The 15,699-nt window shown below is 42.8% G+C and overlaps 2 protein-coding genes across 2 annotated transcripts; one reads left to right on the top strand and one right to left on the bottom strand.

The window, feature by feature from the left end:
• The first annotated feature begins 1,158 nt into the window (after nt 1–1,158).
• LOC100277961 (uncharacterized) lies at nt 1,159–2,552 on the top strand. Its single transcript, NM_001151395.2, has one exon. The coding sequence runs from the start codon at nt 1,255–1,257 to the stop codon at nt 2,290–2,292; it is 1,038 nt and encodes a 345-aa protein (NP_001144867.1). The 5' UTR covers nt 1,159–1,254; the 3' UTR covers nt 2,293–2,552.
• Nucleotides 2,553–3,838: 1,286 nt separating this feature from the next.
• LOC100283798 (uncharacterized) lies at nt 3,839–8,393 on the bottom strand. Its single transcript, NM_001156697.2, has 3 exons — nt 7,840–8,393; nt 5,658–5,838; nt 3,839–4,338 (listed from the first exon to the last, which is right to left on the bottom strand). Exons 1-3 carry the CDS (start codon nt 8,205–8,207, stop codon nt 4,288–4,290), a joined length of 600 nt encoding a protein of 199 aa, NP_001150169.1. The 5' UTR covers nt 8,208–8,393; the 3' UTR covers nt 3,839–4,287.
• Between the last annotated feature and the right edge of the window lie 7,306 nt (nt 8,394–15,699).

The following is a 15,699-nucleotide window of genomic DNA, read 5'->3' as shown; positions in this document are numbered from 1 at the left end:
TGGGAGCGTAAACGTCCGTTGTAGGCCACCAAAATATGTGCGACTCTTCATAAAGAGCTTCATTCTTCTCTGTGAGTGCACGGACCGTCTACGGGGAGGTGGTGGACCGTCCGCGAGGCACAGAGGGCTCCGTGATCTAATGCATGAGGTAAAATAGGTTTGATATATCGATTGTTGTGTGTTTTAATCGGCCATACTCCTTCGTGTATATATACATGGGGGTTTGTACCCATTCCTAGGCGAAAACCAACAGTTTTCCGTGAGTTGTTAAGATAACCATGTAAGGAATAAGAACTCCAGTTTAAACTAATCTAATCTTGAACCGTCCAGGCTACTCTTATGAACTGTTCGAGGTTCGGACTGTCCTGACCATAAGGCCGAACCGTCCGGTCGTCTAAGCAGCAGATTTAGAGCTCACTACTGCGTATGAATAAAGGCGACAAAGGCCCAAAAAAACTCCATTCCAGTAAAGCATGCCCTCCACATCTTTTAGCCTATTCGTCTGCCTTTAATCCGTACACTGCTTCTACGATGTTTTGTCTCTACGGATTACAGTTGTAGCAGTCTAAACAGTCGACTTTAATCCGAAGCGAACAACTCTTTTGCTTTTTCTACATAGAGGTGAGGAAATATTATGCCGACCAAAAGACAAAGAAAGGAAAAGGATACAGGTGCCGTTTGGTTCACCTACTGGTAACGTAATGTGTAACCGATAGCATTAAATCATATTTGTTTAACTCCAACCGTAATCGATACTACACTATAAATGGATACAGCTTTATTCAAATTTGTTATCGCCGGTATTCAAGTGTGAATTATTATCGTTACTATTTATGTTACATTCCGTGAACCAAACGGCACCCAAGTTCCGCCGAGGAATGTTCTTTGTTCACCAACACTGATATATATATTCCAAGCGTTGGCAGCAGGTTAGCCGTGAAAACTCAAAAGCAAGGAACACACACGTAGCCCATCTTGTGTCGTGATCAACGCGGCGGGAAAGAGCAAAGCAAACGCCAACGATAAGACGAAGGAGAAGGAAAGAGGACGCAGAATTAGATGCCGCAAATATATGCCTTTACAGAATCAGTTTCCCAATCACTTGGCGTTGGTGGTGTACTGCATACTATAAATTCAGAGTGCGCGGCATTGCAATTTGCAACGCGTCTCACCGTAACCAGCCAAGATCAAAGCACTCTCTCGACCATCTCCTGACCACTCCAGCATCTCCGGCCTTCAGGCACTAGCAGCAGCATGGCTGACGACCAGCAACCGCCGACGCAGCGCATATGGTTCCCGTACTGGACCGCGCCTGCGCCTGCTCATGGTCCTCGGCCGGCCGCCCGCCCGCAGCTGTCGAGGCGGGAATCTCGCCCGGCGCCGCAGGCATCGCCGCCTCCTACAACAGCATCCACAGGCGCTGGCGGTGGTGTCCCTGCTCCACCGGCCCAGCCGACGCCGCTGTCGAGCAGGCCGTCGCCGCCGCCCGCCCGCGCTCCGCCACTCTCGCCCATCGGAGAGCCCAATGCTAGAGCGCCGGAGCCGTCACCGGTGCCGGTTGCCAAACAGCACAGGCCGCCTTCTCCTCTTCGTCCTAATTATATCGCGCGTGATGTTCCTAAGCAGAAAGACATCGTCGTTCCGCAAGAGAAAACTATCCAGGAACCGGCGCTCGTAGCATCCAAGACGCCAGCCAAGGCCCCAGAGAAAGAGAAAGAAGACAAGGAGAAAAGGGAGGAGGAGAAGACGAAGGAGAAAGACAAGGGGCACAAGATGAAGAAGGAGAAGGATCACGAAGAGAAGCAGGAGAAGGATAAAGAGAAGGAAGGCGGCCAGCCGCACAAGGAGCTCAAGGCGGGCGTCGCCGACATGGTGCGCAAGCTCGGCACTCCGGCACCGTCGTCCGGCGGCGGCCACGAGCGCGCTGGCTCGGCGGCGGCCGAAGGAACGACCATCATCACGCTGGCCGGCGAGAACAAGGGCGCGTCCATGAAGGTAGACGGCAGCGCCGTGGCCGACGGCAGGGCGGACGCGGCCGGCAGCAAGGAGCGCCGCGGCCGCACGCTCGACGGCAGCGCCGTCGTCAGCGGGACGGAGCGGGCCTGGGGCGGCAGAGGGTTCACGGCTTTCGTCAACAGCAACGTGCAGGTCATCAACAACTCGCTGCTGCTGCAGAGCTCCTGCAACGGCGGCGGCCCGGGGGTGCACCTCAAGCTGTCCACCAAGGCCAAGAAGAAGGACGGCGAGGGAGCCGGGGGGAAGAGTGGCTCTGCTGCTGCCCCCAAAAAATGATCAGCCTGCATCCATCGCTGGCGCGCGCATGGCGATCGAGCAGTGACTAATGATTACTACTAGTATACTGTTAGCATCGATAAATTTATATGTACGTCGATGTCAGTTCGCAAAAAAATCGTGGTGAATGATGCCTGTAAAACATAATAGGATGCCGAAGATGAGCGAATCAAGCAACCAAACCTGCTATGTGTACATGGTCTGGTCTCTTTATGTTTGTTACTTTGAAACAAAGGAATCTCTAAATGTTTGCTTGTGACGGAAAAAAATGGAACCCACAAATAGTAACCGAAATCTTTCTCAATGCTATCTATGTCTGCATTCAAAATTTTGATGAGTTTTTAGGGAGGTTTTGTTGCTAGCCAGCTCTACTGGGCCGCCTATTCCAGTGCGAGGTTTAGTTTAGGACGACAAGTCATGAACCTGGATGACACATTTGTTGTTGCTATAATATACATATATCTATGTCTACTGACCGAAATTTATAATTCACGTGAGAGTTCCAAGTTTTGCGAGTCTGTATATTCAACCATTGTAGCATCATTCATGCTTTAGAGTTTTAGTTGATATTAGATATGCCATGGATTCAGCATGACCTTAAGTCCAAGATCACAATGAGATTATTTGGACATTTTTCAAGTCTCATTTCCCTTGATTTATTCTCGTTTGCGATGCTATATTCTCGTTCGCAGAGCTTCATGACTGTTCTAACCTTATGCATTTTCAGGTTCGGTTATTTTCTGGCGGGAGCTGCTCATGGTGATCTTGCTAGGGAAGTTTTATCGAGCCGGTGGTGCATTTTAGAACAGTGTGTGAAGTTTTAATATCTCAATCCGAATCCTGCGCGACTGTGCATTATCTATGAATCATTTAAACTATATATTTTGTTGCGGCGTTAGTGCCTGTTCACAGTTCATTATCTATGAATCCTTTAAACTATGCATTTTTGCCAACCTTGTTTGGATCTAAATTGAGATGAGGTATGATATACTCGCTCCGTTCTTTTTTATTTTTTGCATTTTAGTTAAAAAATATAAATTATCAGTCAACAAATATTCGAGAACAAAGATAGTACTAAAACTGGTGGTATCGACAAACTTTCTTTATCAGTTAGCAGGGATTGTTTTTTGTTTTTAGATAACTTGTACGATCAGCAAGTGATGATTCCTTGTAATCTTGTTTACAGAAAAATGAATGAACCGAGCTGAGAAAGGACAGAACAAAAAAAGATCAACGAAGCCACCATTCTGACATTTTATCTAATTTATATGTAATTTAATTTGTACTACATATACAGTTCACGGAAATGGTTTCTGCCGTGATTTTGCAAACTTCAGTCCTTCGTGCTGTTGACTTCGGTCACCATTCGTGTATCTGTTCCACGAGATCTTGTCTAGGCTAGTTGAATCAAACAAGTAGGTTAGTCTAGCGTGTGATTCTGGTTGTTTTTCTCTCCATCTGTTTCTAGATGACAAAACCTACTGTATTTCCATTGCCATGGTAATGAAAAATGGGAAGGTGCCACGTTTCGAGAGAAGAAAAGATTGTCAAATGCAGACAGCAATATTCTGCGTTTGAATTTCGATGTTTGATACGTACTATCTATGATATGCTACAGTGGGTCAAAATATTCTGCGTTTAAAGTTTAGCATCCTGTTCCAGTTCGATACAAAAATAACCAACCGCCTACCTCACCCAGCTCAACACCCAACCAAACTTGCTGAGAGCATAGAGCTTATTGTTTTAGGGCCCAGATATGTAGTAACTAAAACGAAATAATTTATCTGAGACGCGAAACTCGCTATACAAGCATAGGAGGAAGCGACCTAAGCACAACATGGAATTAAACAGTGAGCCCAGAGTCAGAAACAGGAGCGAAAATCCGTCTACCTCCTAGATATGAATGAAGTATTACACTTGGTATTGAGCACATCAAATATCATCATCCAACGTATCTTGTTCCCCTGGCAAGTTTCTACTGGGGCAGGTTCGGAATCAGTCTTTTGAGGAACTCGGGCTCACGGCACTCTTCTTCCCACCATATTTCTGGCATCACAATTGGGGCAAATCATGAGAAATGAAACAATAAGAACTTCACAAAATACATAATATTATGTGGCAACTACACAAGCATTTCTTTAACGTCACAAAAGACGGGTAAAATTGATCCATGGACCACATCTATGGTGTTTAATAAAAGCAAACGTTAATAAACCGAAAGAGAAAACAGTGTCTATGACAGTGTTATCAGGTCATCTGATTAATTGTGAATAGTTGTCCTAGTTGGCATCCTGGACTCAAATAGGGAATACGACTCAATTAGGCCGATTAGTTGTCTGGTCATCCAATTAGTCATCAACTAATCACGATTATTCAGACAAACGGAAGGAGAATGGAATTAGTTTTCTGGTCATCCGATTAGTCATCAACTAATAACGATTAGTCAGACAAACAGGGGAATGGAATTTCTGGGCAGCTGAGGACACGGGCTGCATCTAGGATGGCTTCACTCAGGCTCATGTTTTTCAGCCCAATTTGCAACCTACATGAAACCACCACCCTAGAGTTATCTTCATTCTTGATTTGTACTCTAGAACATCTAGTATATTTGGTATAATAGTTCTGATATATATAGGGTTGTTTGGTTTCACCCAACTAAAATTTAGTCTCTGTCACATTGAACGTTTGGATGATAATTTTGGGTATTAAATATACTTTAATTATAATACTAATTATACAGATGAAGACTAAAAGATGAGACGAATTTATTAAACCTAATTAAATTTATATTTAATGCTCATAATTGATATTCAAACATTTGATGTGACATGAAACAAGCTTTAGGCCCCGTTTGTTTCGGCTTCTGGCAGCTTTTGACCACCAAAAGCTGTTGCGGACTGCCAAACACTCACGTTTTTAGCCAGCTTCTATAAAATTCGTTGGGGCATAAACCATCCAAAATCAACATAAACACACAATCGGTTGAGTCGTTGTAATAGTAGGAATCCGCTTTATCTTCCTCCACACGTAATTGTAATTATACTCAGATTCTTCCCACAGCCAGATTTTCAGAAAAGCTGGTCAGAAAAAAGCTGAACCAAACAGACCCTTAGTCAAGGGAACCAAACTAGGGGATAGTACGACTAGGGGACGACCAAAGCCAACTTGCAATCCTGGTTGACAACTAATCGCAGCTAATTATGTAGTCTGTCCCATGGCGACTAGGATTGACAAGACAACTTCATAACTTTGGTCTGAGTGTTACTTAGACAAGCAACTCCCATGATACCCACAGCAGTTGGCGTCAAACGCATGACCATTCAGTGAATAAACAAAAATCAATGAGTTTAGTGGTAGGTACTGACCTGCTTCCCGATACTGAAAGGCACATATTTGTATTTGATCATATGTACAATCTGGCGCTTCATTGTAAGGACAAAGAGAACAATCCAGTAGCAGAGGAGTATAGGCCAGAAGACAGGAACGTCAAACACTGAGAAGAAAGTCATCACAAAAGCTATAACAAAAGCTTTTGTGATGGCATACCTGAAAGATAAGGAAATAGATGTTAGGGGATATATTGGACAGGAACCACAGCAAAGATCTGTAGTAAGAACGAAAATAACTAATCCAGAAAATGCTAGAAACGAATGAGCAACCACTAGGGATGCCAGTTTTGCGTTCTTTGGATCATTAGGTTGACTCAAAACCCATTTGATTTGGCTTCAAGGAAAAGCAAATGGGGTAGAAATGAACTAGCTGGGCCAGAATCAAGCACTGGTATAACCACTTGTATCCCTAGCAACCACACACGCACATACATTCCTAAAAGGATGAAATTATAAGCATCAAATACATAGAAAGAAGTCAAAGCACTTTGTATGCTGCATTTTTAATGCATGCTACCAATACCATTCTCACAATAAAAAACTTGCACCTGGTAACAGTTTAATCAACACATAAAAAATGCACTCCCAACTGCGTTTAAAAGAGGGAGTACACGACACTAGTTATGGTAAACTATCAACGAAAGACTGAACCCCCAACAGAAAACTCCTGGACAAGCATTACTGTAAATTTTAAAAGGCAATGATCGAAGTATCTGGCTGCCTGAACTCTTTCACCAAACTGGGAACACTTCAAACTTGGGCTATAACGAATGTTACCAGATCAGTTCACAGAAATATAATGATTAAAACTATGTCAGGTTATGATGTTAGTCATATTATTAGCTGTGGTATCAGTAAAACCACCCATGGGCGTTTAGCTATAGAGACCTCCACAGGATCACCCTCAGAAAATGATATTGCAGAGAAATGTCACAACTTAAAACTTAAAACTTAAAACCCACTGAAAAAAAGTACATGGTTACACAAAGGATCAGAGTATTAGACAGCTGAGAAATAGTAACAAGTCAATGATATTACAGACTTCTGAATGTGCAATAATCAGGGCTCTGACAAGCTATTGTATGACTTCCATTTGGAAGAACGAAAGCTATACTATGCATTAAGCAGCTAGCTAATAATGATGACCAAGGCATATTCTTAACGAGATAAGAAACAGCTTGATTCAGCAAGAATAACCAAAACTTTTCAAAAAGCTGGACCAATCCAGAGAGACACCATTAAAAATACATATACTTTAACCAAAATGATAGATGAAGGTTGATTTCAAGGAAGAAAGCCACTGAGTCCCAATATCTATCTATTTTTTGGCGGCACTACACCATCGGAGGCGTTTATTTTTCCATATCATCCACTGGAATCACAAAACATATATGGTGCAATTGGAGGGACACAACATGCCTTGAGTAGGTTCATTCAGAAATTTGGCTGTGGTTTGGGAGATAATTCAGAAATTCACAGGTTACACAGCTTGGTTGGGTCACTGGAGGATATGAAATCAATAGTTCAGCATTAATCCACACATATCGACAATGATTTAGTCCCTAATTCCATGGGACCTTAGTCAGGTGATGCACAAGCTTCCTAACACAGAAATGTAACAAGTTTGTGATTTTGCAGCCATATTATTTTCTTGCTAAAGAAATATATGGAAATATCCTGTACTTTGACAGGTAGTTTGCCATCTGGAACTTTTCACTAGCTATTTATGAAATTATTATGATCGATCAGAACAGAATGGACTGCACAACTGCTATGTTTCTTATTGGTGATGGATTCGTGGACAAAACAACGAGAACATCAGCTTGCCACAATCGGTAGACCTCTGTGCAAAACATACAACTTACCGCAGGGAGGGGTCAGGAGTAGCTGAGCAGGAGTACTTCGAAAGTGAAGGCAGATCCGTAAGTGGTTTCCGAAATGCAAATTGACTTGGCTGAGTCTAGGACGGCGAGAAGTAAACTAGCAGGCCCGATACGATCGCCGCGTTCCAGTAGGTAAATACATACAAGCATAACACGGGAGCGAATCACCCCAGCCGACCGGAGATAGTAAGAAGGCCAGACGGATCTGGCGAGGCGAAGAGACGGATCTGGCGAGGCGAAGAGACAGATCTGGGGGCGAGGACGAGAGATCTAACCAGAACTTGAACTCGGGGAGGCGCCTGATGAATGGCTTGAACTCGTCGGACCCCCGGGTGGGCAGCGCCGGCCCCTCGGAGGCGGCGGAAGGGTCGAGCTCGGGGTCGACCATGGGGGAGAGGAAACCGATGAGGAGGTTGAGAAGGTAGATCCCGAGCCCGTAGGTGACGATGTAGAAGCCCTGCACCATGTAAACCCGCAGCGCGTAGATGGCCGCGGCGGCGAGCGTGCCGAGCCACCGCCCCGTGGCGTGAGGCGTCGAGCGGTCCAGGTAGTACTGGAACGCCCGCGACGCGTCGCTCCGCCACTTGGCCGCCGCGGCCACGGCGCCGCCGGCGCCGGCGCCGGACGAGTCGCCGCCCTCCATCGGCGACGAGGTGAGGGACGAGGAGACTTGGTCCGGCTCGGCTCTTCCGGTAGCCAGCGCCGTTTACTTGCAGCTCAGCGTACGCTCGGTTGTCAGGACTTGGAACGGGACGGGCGTCGCATCACCGTTGCCGAGGGTTTTTGGATGGGAACGTACATGTGCAAACTAGAGCAATGGGTCAAGTTCGGATCTTGTGGAGCAAAAAACTATCAAAACTCGCATATGATTGTATCTACGGGTGTAATTCTAAACCCGTATTAGTCGAGTTTCGGCTGGGTTTCAGATTACTTGCGGGTTTTAACGAGTGTATGATTTTAAACAATAATTCAGCAATAAACGATTAAGTAGAAGCAATAGTTGAGTTATATGTATGAATTTAAGATTTTTCACGTTGAGTAGAAACAAATCATTTCATGAATCATTAGCCAAGTTATTTATTTAAATAGTTATTATTGTTTCTTAATTATTTTTGTGTAAAATAAAGAATGAACAAAATTTCAAGTCGGGTGCTGATCACCCGCGTTGAAATAGAAAACTGTACCTACACCCGCGAAACTTTGGATTTGGTGCGGGTTGAACCGAGTTGGCTCATTAACGAACCGAACTAAGATGTTAGCTCAGCTCGTGAAAAAATTAAACAAAGCGATCTGAGCCAAGTCTAGGCCCAGCTGACCATGAACAGAGCGAGCCGATGAACCATGAGCATTTCGTCCAGTTCAAGCAGTAGGTGATGGAAGATCCTTTCTCCTGTGGACGGATGTCTGGAACAACTGCCATATGGCCTTTGAGTTTCCCGACCTTTTTACCTACGCCCAAAATCCGAGCTGCACCCTTCAGCAATATCTTGCAAACCCATATGTTCACGAGGTGTTTCACACGTCTCTCTCTCTTCGCAGACTAGTGAAGAATATTTTATGTTCTAGAATAAAGTCCATGCCATATCTAGCACGATGAATGAGATCGACGAATGGTTGATTGGGGCAAGGGGTGGAATTGTACCTTTCTGTATTGGGAAGGTCTACAGTTTTCCTTTTTAGTGCATTACCCCATCCTCTTTCATTTGGAATTGAAAATCCAAGGTGTGCAAGAAAATCAAAATCTTCATATGGCTTTTATTGAGGGACAGGCTTATCTCAAGAAATATGCTTAAAAGAATAAATTGTCCGTTGGAAGGTGGTGATTTTTGTTGTGTCATGTGCCCACTTCAGTGTGAAGAAACACAACATATCACCTTTTATTTCAGTGTCCCTTCAGCAAACCTGTTGGGATCACCTGAGGATGCCTTAGAATCACTCAGATAGCTTATTTCAAATGTTGCATATTGCTCGTGATTCGTTTGGATTTACGTTCTTCGTGGAAGTTTTCTCGTTGGCTGCTTGGGAGATTTTGAAGGAAAGAAATGGCAAGATTTTCATAGGAGAAGCACCATCCTTCAATTCCTAGAAGGAGAAGTTCATGAATACTCTCAAGCTGAATTCCCTTAGGGCCTGTTTGTTTGGTCTGAATTGGAATTTGATTCCAGGACAAACCTGTTTGGCTGCACCTGAAATTGGAAATCAATATTCCACTCACTTTCCTAACCTGAATCTGAAGCTCACGAGAGATTCCTACCTCCTGAAGACGGAAAATGATTCCTCTCCCCCACCTGACGCCTCGTCCGTCCGTCCTGACTGGTTCTGCACCCCTTCAGGTACTCAGGAAGAGGCGACGGAGGCGTACGACATCGCTGCGATCAAGTTACGCGGGCTCAACGCCGTCACCAACTTCGACATGAGCCGCTACAACGTGGAGAGCATCCTCAGCAGCGACCTCCCAGTCGGGGGCGGAGCCACCGGGCGCGCCGCCAAGTTCCCGTTGGACTCGCTGCAGCCGGGGAGCGCTGCCGCAATGATGCTCGCCGGAGCTGCTGCTGCTTCGCAGGCCACCATGCCACCGTCCGATAAGGACTACTGGTCTCTGCTCGCCCTGCACTACCAGCAGCAGGAGCGGCAGTTCCCTGCTTCTGCTTACGAGGCTTACGGCTCCGGCGGCGTGAACGTGGACTTCACGATGGGCACCAGCAGCGGCAGCTATCTGAAACCAGGTGGTAGGCCTAGGAAGAAGCTATCTGAAAGGGAAATAGGCATTAAACCTTTTCCTAAATGATTTTGGTGGTTGAATGTCCAACACAAATAATTCGACTAACTAGTTTGCTCTAGATTGCATGTTCTACAGGTGTCAAAGATTCAACACAAGCCAATAAAAAGAACAAGACAGGGTTCAAAACAAAGGAGCAAAAAGAAACCAAACTGCTCCCTGGTCTGGCGCACTGGACTGTCTGGTGTGCCACCGGACAGTGTCTGGTGCACCAGGGAGGATCTCCTTCAAACTCTTCACCTTCGGGTTTCTCAGGCACAGCCCCACTATAATTCACCGGACTGTCCGGTGCACCACCGGACAGTGTCCGGTGCTCCAGAGGGAAGCAGCTCCAAACTGGCCAGCTTCGGGAAAACGGAAGGCCGCTCCGCTATAATTCACCGGACTGTCCGGTGTACACCGGACTGTCCGGTGTGCCAGCGGAGCAACGGCTATCTGCGCGCAACGGTCGACTCTGACAGAAAACAGTGCAGCACAGTACACGCGACAGAAGTCAGAGCAGCGAGCCAGGGGTACACCGGACTGTCCAGTGCCGCACCGGACTGTCCGGTGCCACATGAGGACAAAGTCTCCAACGGTCGACTAGCTCCAACCCTGACGAACAGGATGACGTGGCGGCGCACCGGACACTGTCCGGTGCGCCCATCGCCAGCAGCCTTCTCCAACAGCTACAAAATTGGATGGTGGCTATAAATATCACCCCAACCGGCCACTTCAAAGTGTGGGAGTCCAAGCAACATTCCAAGTCATCTAGTTGACATACTCAAGCCCTCCCAACCACATATATTCATTGATACATCCTATACACAAGATCTAGACCACTACAACCAACACAAGTGCCACAAAAGAGAGAGCAAGCAATAGAGAGCTACTCATTTGAGTTTAGCACTAGTGCCTTGTGAGATTCATTGAGAGATAGTGTGTGCTACATCTTTGTGTTCATTTGCGCGTGGAGTTTTGACTCCCATTGAACTTCCTCCAAAGTTTTGGAGGCTTGTAAAAGCTAGCAAGAGACACCAAAAGGTGTGGTGATCCTTGCGGGATCGAGAGTGATCCTTGAGAAGAAGAAGAGCTCGCCGGTCCTTGTGTGATCGGTGGAGAGAGGGAAAGGGTTGAAAAAGACCCGTCCTTAGTGGACTCCTCAACGGGGACTAGGCCTTCGAGGGCCGAACCTCGGTAAAACAAATCACCCGTGTTCATTGTGTTTATTGCTTGTGATTTGTTTGTTTTCCCTCACTCTAAGTTCTCTTGCATTATTCTTTGCTAATCTTATTTGGTGTTGCTTTAAGTTAATTTCACATTTAGTAAAGCAACACGTTGCAAGAAAGAACTCGTGTCTTTACTCTTCTTATCTAAGCCCTCTTGCTTCATTCTTGTAGACTTATTAGTTGTATTGATTTATCAATTCCGCATTATTTAAAGCAATACTCTTTTCAAGCAAGGACTTAGTTTTTATACTCCGATAATTGCATATCTTGTTCTAACCACTAATAAAAGGATCTAGTTGGGGGATAAAGTTTTAATTTTCAGGTTTCGCCTATCCACCCCCCCTCTAGGCGACTTTCAATTGGTATCAAAGCTAGGCACTTCATCTTGAGTCTAACAACTCGAAGTGATGGCTCGTAAAAGATCCCAAAAGAACAAGAAGACTCAGGAGAACAAGGAGGTAACTCTTGAAATATTACTTTCCGATTGTTCTAATTATGATTCATGGTCTACTAGAGTGATAAATGCTTTTAGAAGAATAGATCCACAATTAGAACAAATTTTAGACAAGAGTATTATTCCTCCTAACTATGCTAGGGAAAATGCCTCCGAAGAAGATTTAAGATGTATTCGCTCAAATTATCTAGCTTATGACATCTTAAGTAAATCCCTTAGCAAAGAAGATTATCATGCTTTCATAATGAATTATAATGAATCTATTCGTGATGCGCATGATATTTGGACTAGAATTAAAAGCAAATTTGATGAGTCCAAACATGATAGTGCTTCTACTTCCTTTGGTATTTGTGATACTAATCCTTGCAAGGAAGAAGAAGAAAATGACCGATGGAGACCAAACGATGAATCCACCTCTCCAAAAGGTTTGTCTTCCCATTTTGATTCCCACATGTGTTGTGTGGCTAATGAAAATGATAGCGGAAGCACAAATGAGGATGAGGAGGAAGAAAGAAGCTTCATGGAACTCTACGCTCGCCTAAGCCAAGAAGATAAGGCGGTCATGCTCAAACTTCTAGAAAGAGCGAGAGAGCAAAGCGAAGCTCGTCAAAGGATAGAAGATGTTCTTTCCATGAAAATGCTATACTTTGATGAGTTGACTAAAGAACATGAGGAGCTAAAGTGCTCTCATGTTGATTTGGTCCAAAGGTATGAAACTATTTCAATTGAGCAAGATAACTCTTTACATTGTATCGCTCAATTAGTAAATAGGAATGCCTTGCTTAAGGACCAAGTAGAAAAGCTAAAAATTGAAAATCTAGCTTTTCAAGATAAATATGATATGCTTCTAAGTTCTCATAAAAATCTTATGGATGATCATATCATATTAAATATTGCTCATGAGGTTGTGATAGAAAACTTAAAATCCCAACAACCTCAATCTTGCACATGTATTCAAATAGAAACTATATCACCATGTGCTAATGCTTGTTGTCCGTCGACAAGCAAATCTTCCTTTGAGCTAGAATTGGCATGAACAAATAATGATACATATCAAAAGCTCAAAGAAGAAAATGAGAGGCTAAAGATGAGCTTGACACAACTTAAAGGGAAGTGCATTGCTCAACCTTCTCAAGATAACCGTGATCACATGGTGAAGAAGCTTGAGACGGGAACAACCGTGGCATGCACTACATTCCTTGAAGAAAATGTCAAGGACTTGAGGATTGCCAAGAGGAAGAAACAAAAGATGAAATTCAATACCTCCTCCAAAAGCCTCAACCACGCCTCCAAAAAAGGTAACATCCAAGGTAATGATCAAGCCACACTTCACATTAAGAGAAATAAGAGGTGTAGTGAATGCTTTGAAAAGGGGCACTTGATTAGGTCATGTCCCTACATTAAAAATGGCTTGATTATTGACAAGGATGATAGACTTTGTTTTAAATGATCCATGAAGGGACACTTAATTAAGTCTTGTCCCTATTTAAAACAAAAAGGCATAGGGTTAGAAAAGAAAATATTGACTAACCATGTAGCAAGCAAGAAACAAGGAAAGAAGAAATATTCAAGAGTTGAAGATCGCCTATGCTACATATGCCGGAAAAAGGGACATCAATGCAAGGATTGTCCCATTGGTAACTCTCCCACTCCTAACTTGTCAATTATTTCTCATGTAACTAGGCAACCCAAAATTGCAACTTGTGCTAGAAAGGTAATGAGTTTACCAAAGGCTAACACAAAGGACATTTGGGTTCCTAGACCTTTGTTGACTAACCTTGATGGACCCATCAAGAGATGGGTACCAAAATATGCTTGACAAGCCTTGTAGGAAAAGGAGATGATATGAAGCTTTGGAGTGCTTGAGGGAGCTAATTCAATTCTTATTAACTCAAGCTATCAATCTTCAAGATTGACCCAAAGTTATTTCAATTTATTATATTCAAAACTCATATCATCTCGGGGAGAGTATTGATGTTGTAGGAAATAAAGGATTATCATATGCGGAAAATCAAGTCCTACAACATGGAGGAGTACCAAATGATGGTAACACTTATGCTTTTAAGTGCAAGTATCTTAAATTATTATTTCTCATGTGTCTTATGTAGTCACATAGGAAAAGGAAGCACTTAAGATGTTTTTAAATTATGTCACCATTCTTTGAAGAAATTCCTCTCATATGGTAGATTGCATATTCATCATTTCTATACTATGGCAATCTACATGCTTTAAATTGTTGCAAGTTCACATGGCATGTTTTACTCTAATTATCCCATTATCGCCATGATCTAGATATAGAAAGAGATTCCATGTTCTTAAAAGAATACGGTGTCATATAAGGAATTCAAATCTTAAAGACACTTATAAAAGGGAATCTTTCTTTATGTCTAGAATAGTGAGACTAATGTTTTTATCTAAGTAACCTAAGTAGTCTCTCATTTAGAGAATAAGTTTCTCTATGGAAATGCGTAATCCATCATGACAAGGAAAATCAATCCAATAATTTATGTTGTATGTCTTATTGTTTAAATTGGATATGACTCTTCTTCATTCATCGCTCTCCATGTTGTAAATTAGATTTATTCTCATAATCTTAAAGAACTTACTATGCTTGTTCCATAAGTTAAATCTAAGCATACTTCAAGGAATAATCTAGTTCATATTATAAAGTTTCCATGCTTTTCACTTTTCATTCCTTATCAAAAATGTTTACAAAAAGGGAAACTAGTGCTTGTGTTGCTATTAACATTTCTCTTGAGCCTACTTATGAAAATCTACAAGAGAGTAAGTGCAAGGTTAAAACCACAAGCCTCAAAGGGTACTCTTCACCCAAAAGGAAGAAAGGTAAAAGCAAAGGTATGGGAACTCATCTTTTTAATCAAATATAATTCCCATCAATGATTATTTACTCTAATTATATCTTTGTGAAGAAATAGATTCTTTATTGAATTTAAATTGGCTAAGATATGCATTTAATCTCATTCTCATTAATGCACTTATCCATTAGAATCTATTTCATACCTTTGCTATAAATATTGTCATATTGATTTGCTTCTAAATAATGATCAATAAATTCAATATGAAGAAGTAAATTCCTATGATTGATCAAATGGTTAAAAGGTGCATATTTCTCTTTTCTAATGATGTGCACTAATAATAAGGATTTTACTTCATGTCTATGTGACTTATGGATGATGAATTGTGTATATTAATTATCTAAAGAAATCATCCCTCATCATATACTCCCTTGCGCTATTAACATCTCTCTTGAGTATTTTCAATAAGTTTGGAAGAAAAAAGAGTCAACTACAAAGGGAGGACACTCAAATGAAAAAGGAAGAACATCAAGGACAACAACACCTACATGGACAATAAGGTCCTCACAACAAGCACTGGTGTGGTTGTAAGCATTCTAAATCTTTTTCATTATGAGATTACCAGGCTTAAGTTGTTTATTGCAAATTTTATAAAGCCTCGATCAAGATGTACAATGGGTCTCCCTTTATGTCTTTAAAAGTGAATGCATCGAAATCAATTCTTTCAATTACTTGATGCATATCTTTAGGGGGAGTCCATTCTTATATTTTGATCATGTTAAGACTATTGCTTTATCTTAGTAATTTCATACAGTCTCTTGCATGAGAATAATGTTTCTCATAAAGTATGCTACTACACATCAATCCAACTTGTTAAA

Source organism: Zea mays, chromosome 8, assembly GCF_902167145.1.
Source record: "Zea mays cultivar B73 chromosome 8, Zm-B73-REFERENCE-NAM-5.0, whole genome shotgun sequence".
NCBI classification, from domain to species: domain Eukaryota; kingdom Viridiplantae; phylum Streptophyta; class Magnoliopsida; order Poales; family Poaceae; genus Zea; species Zea mays.
This window is presented reverse-complemented; position numbering and strand designations above follow the sequence as displayed.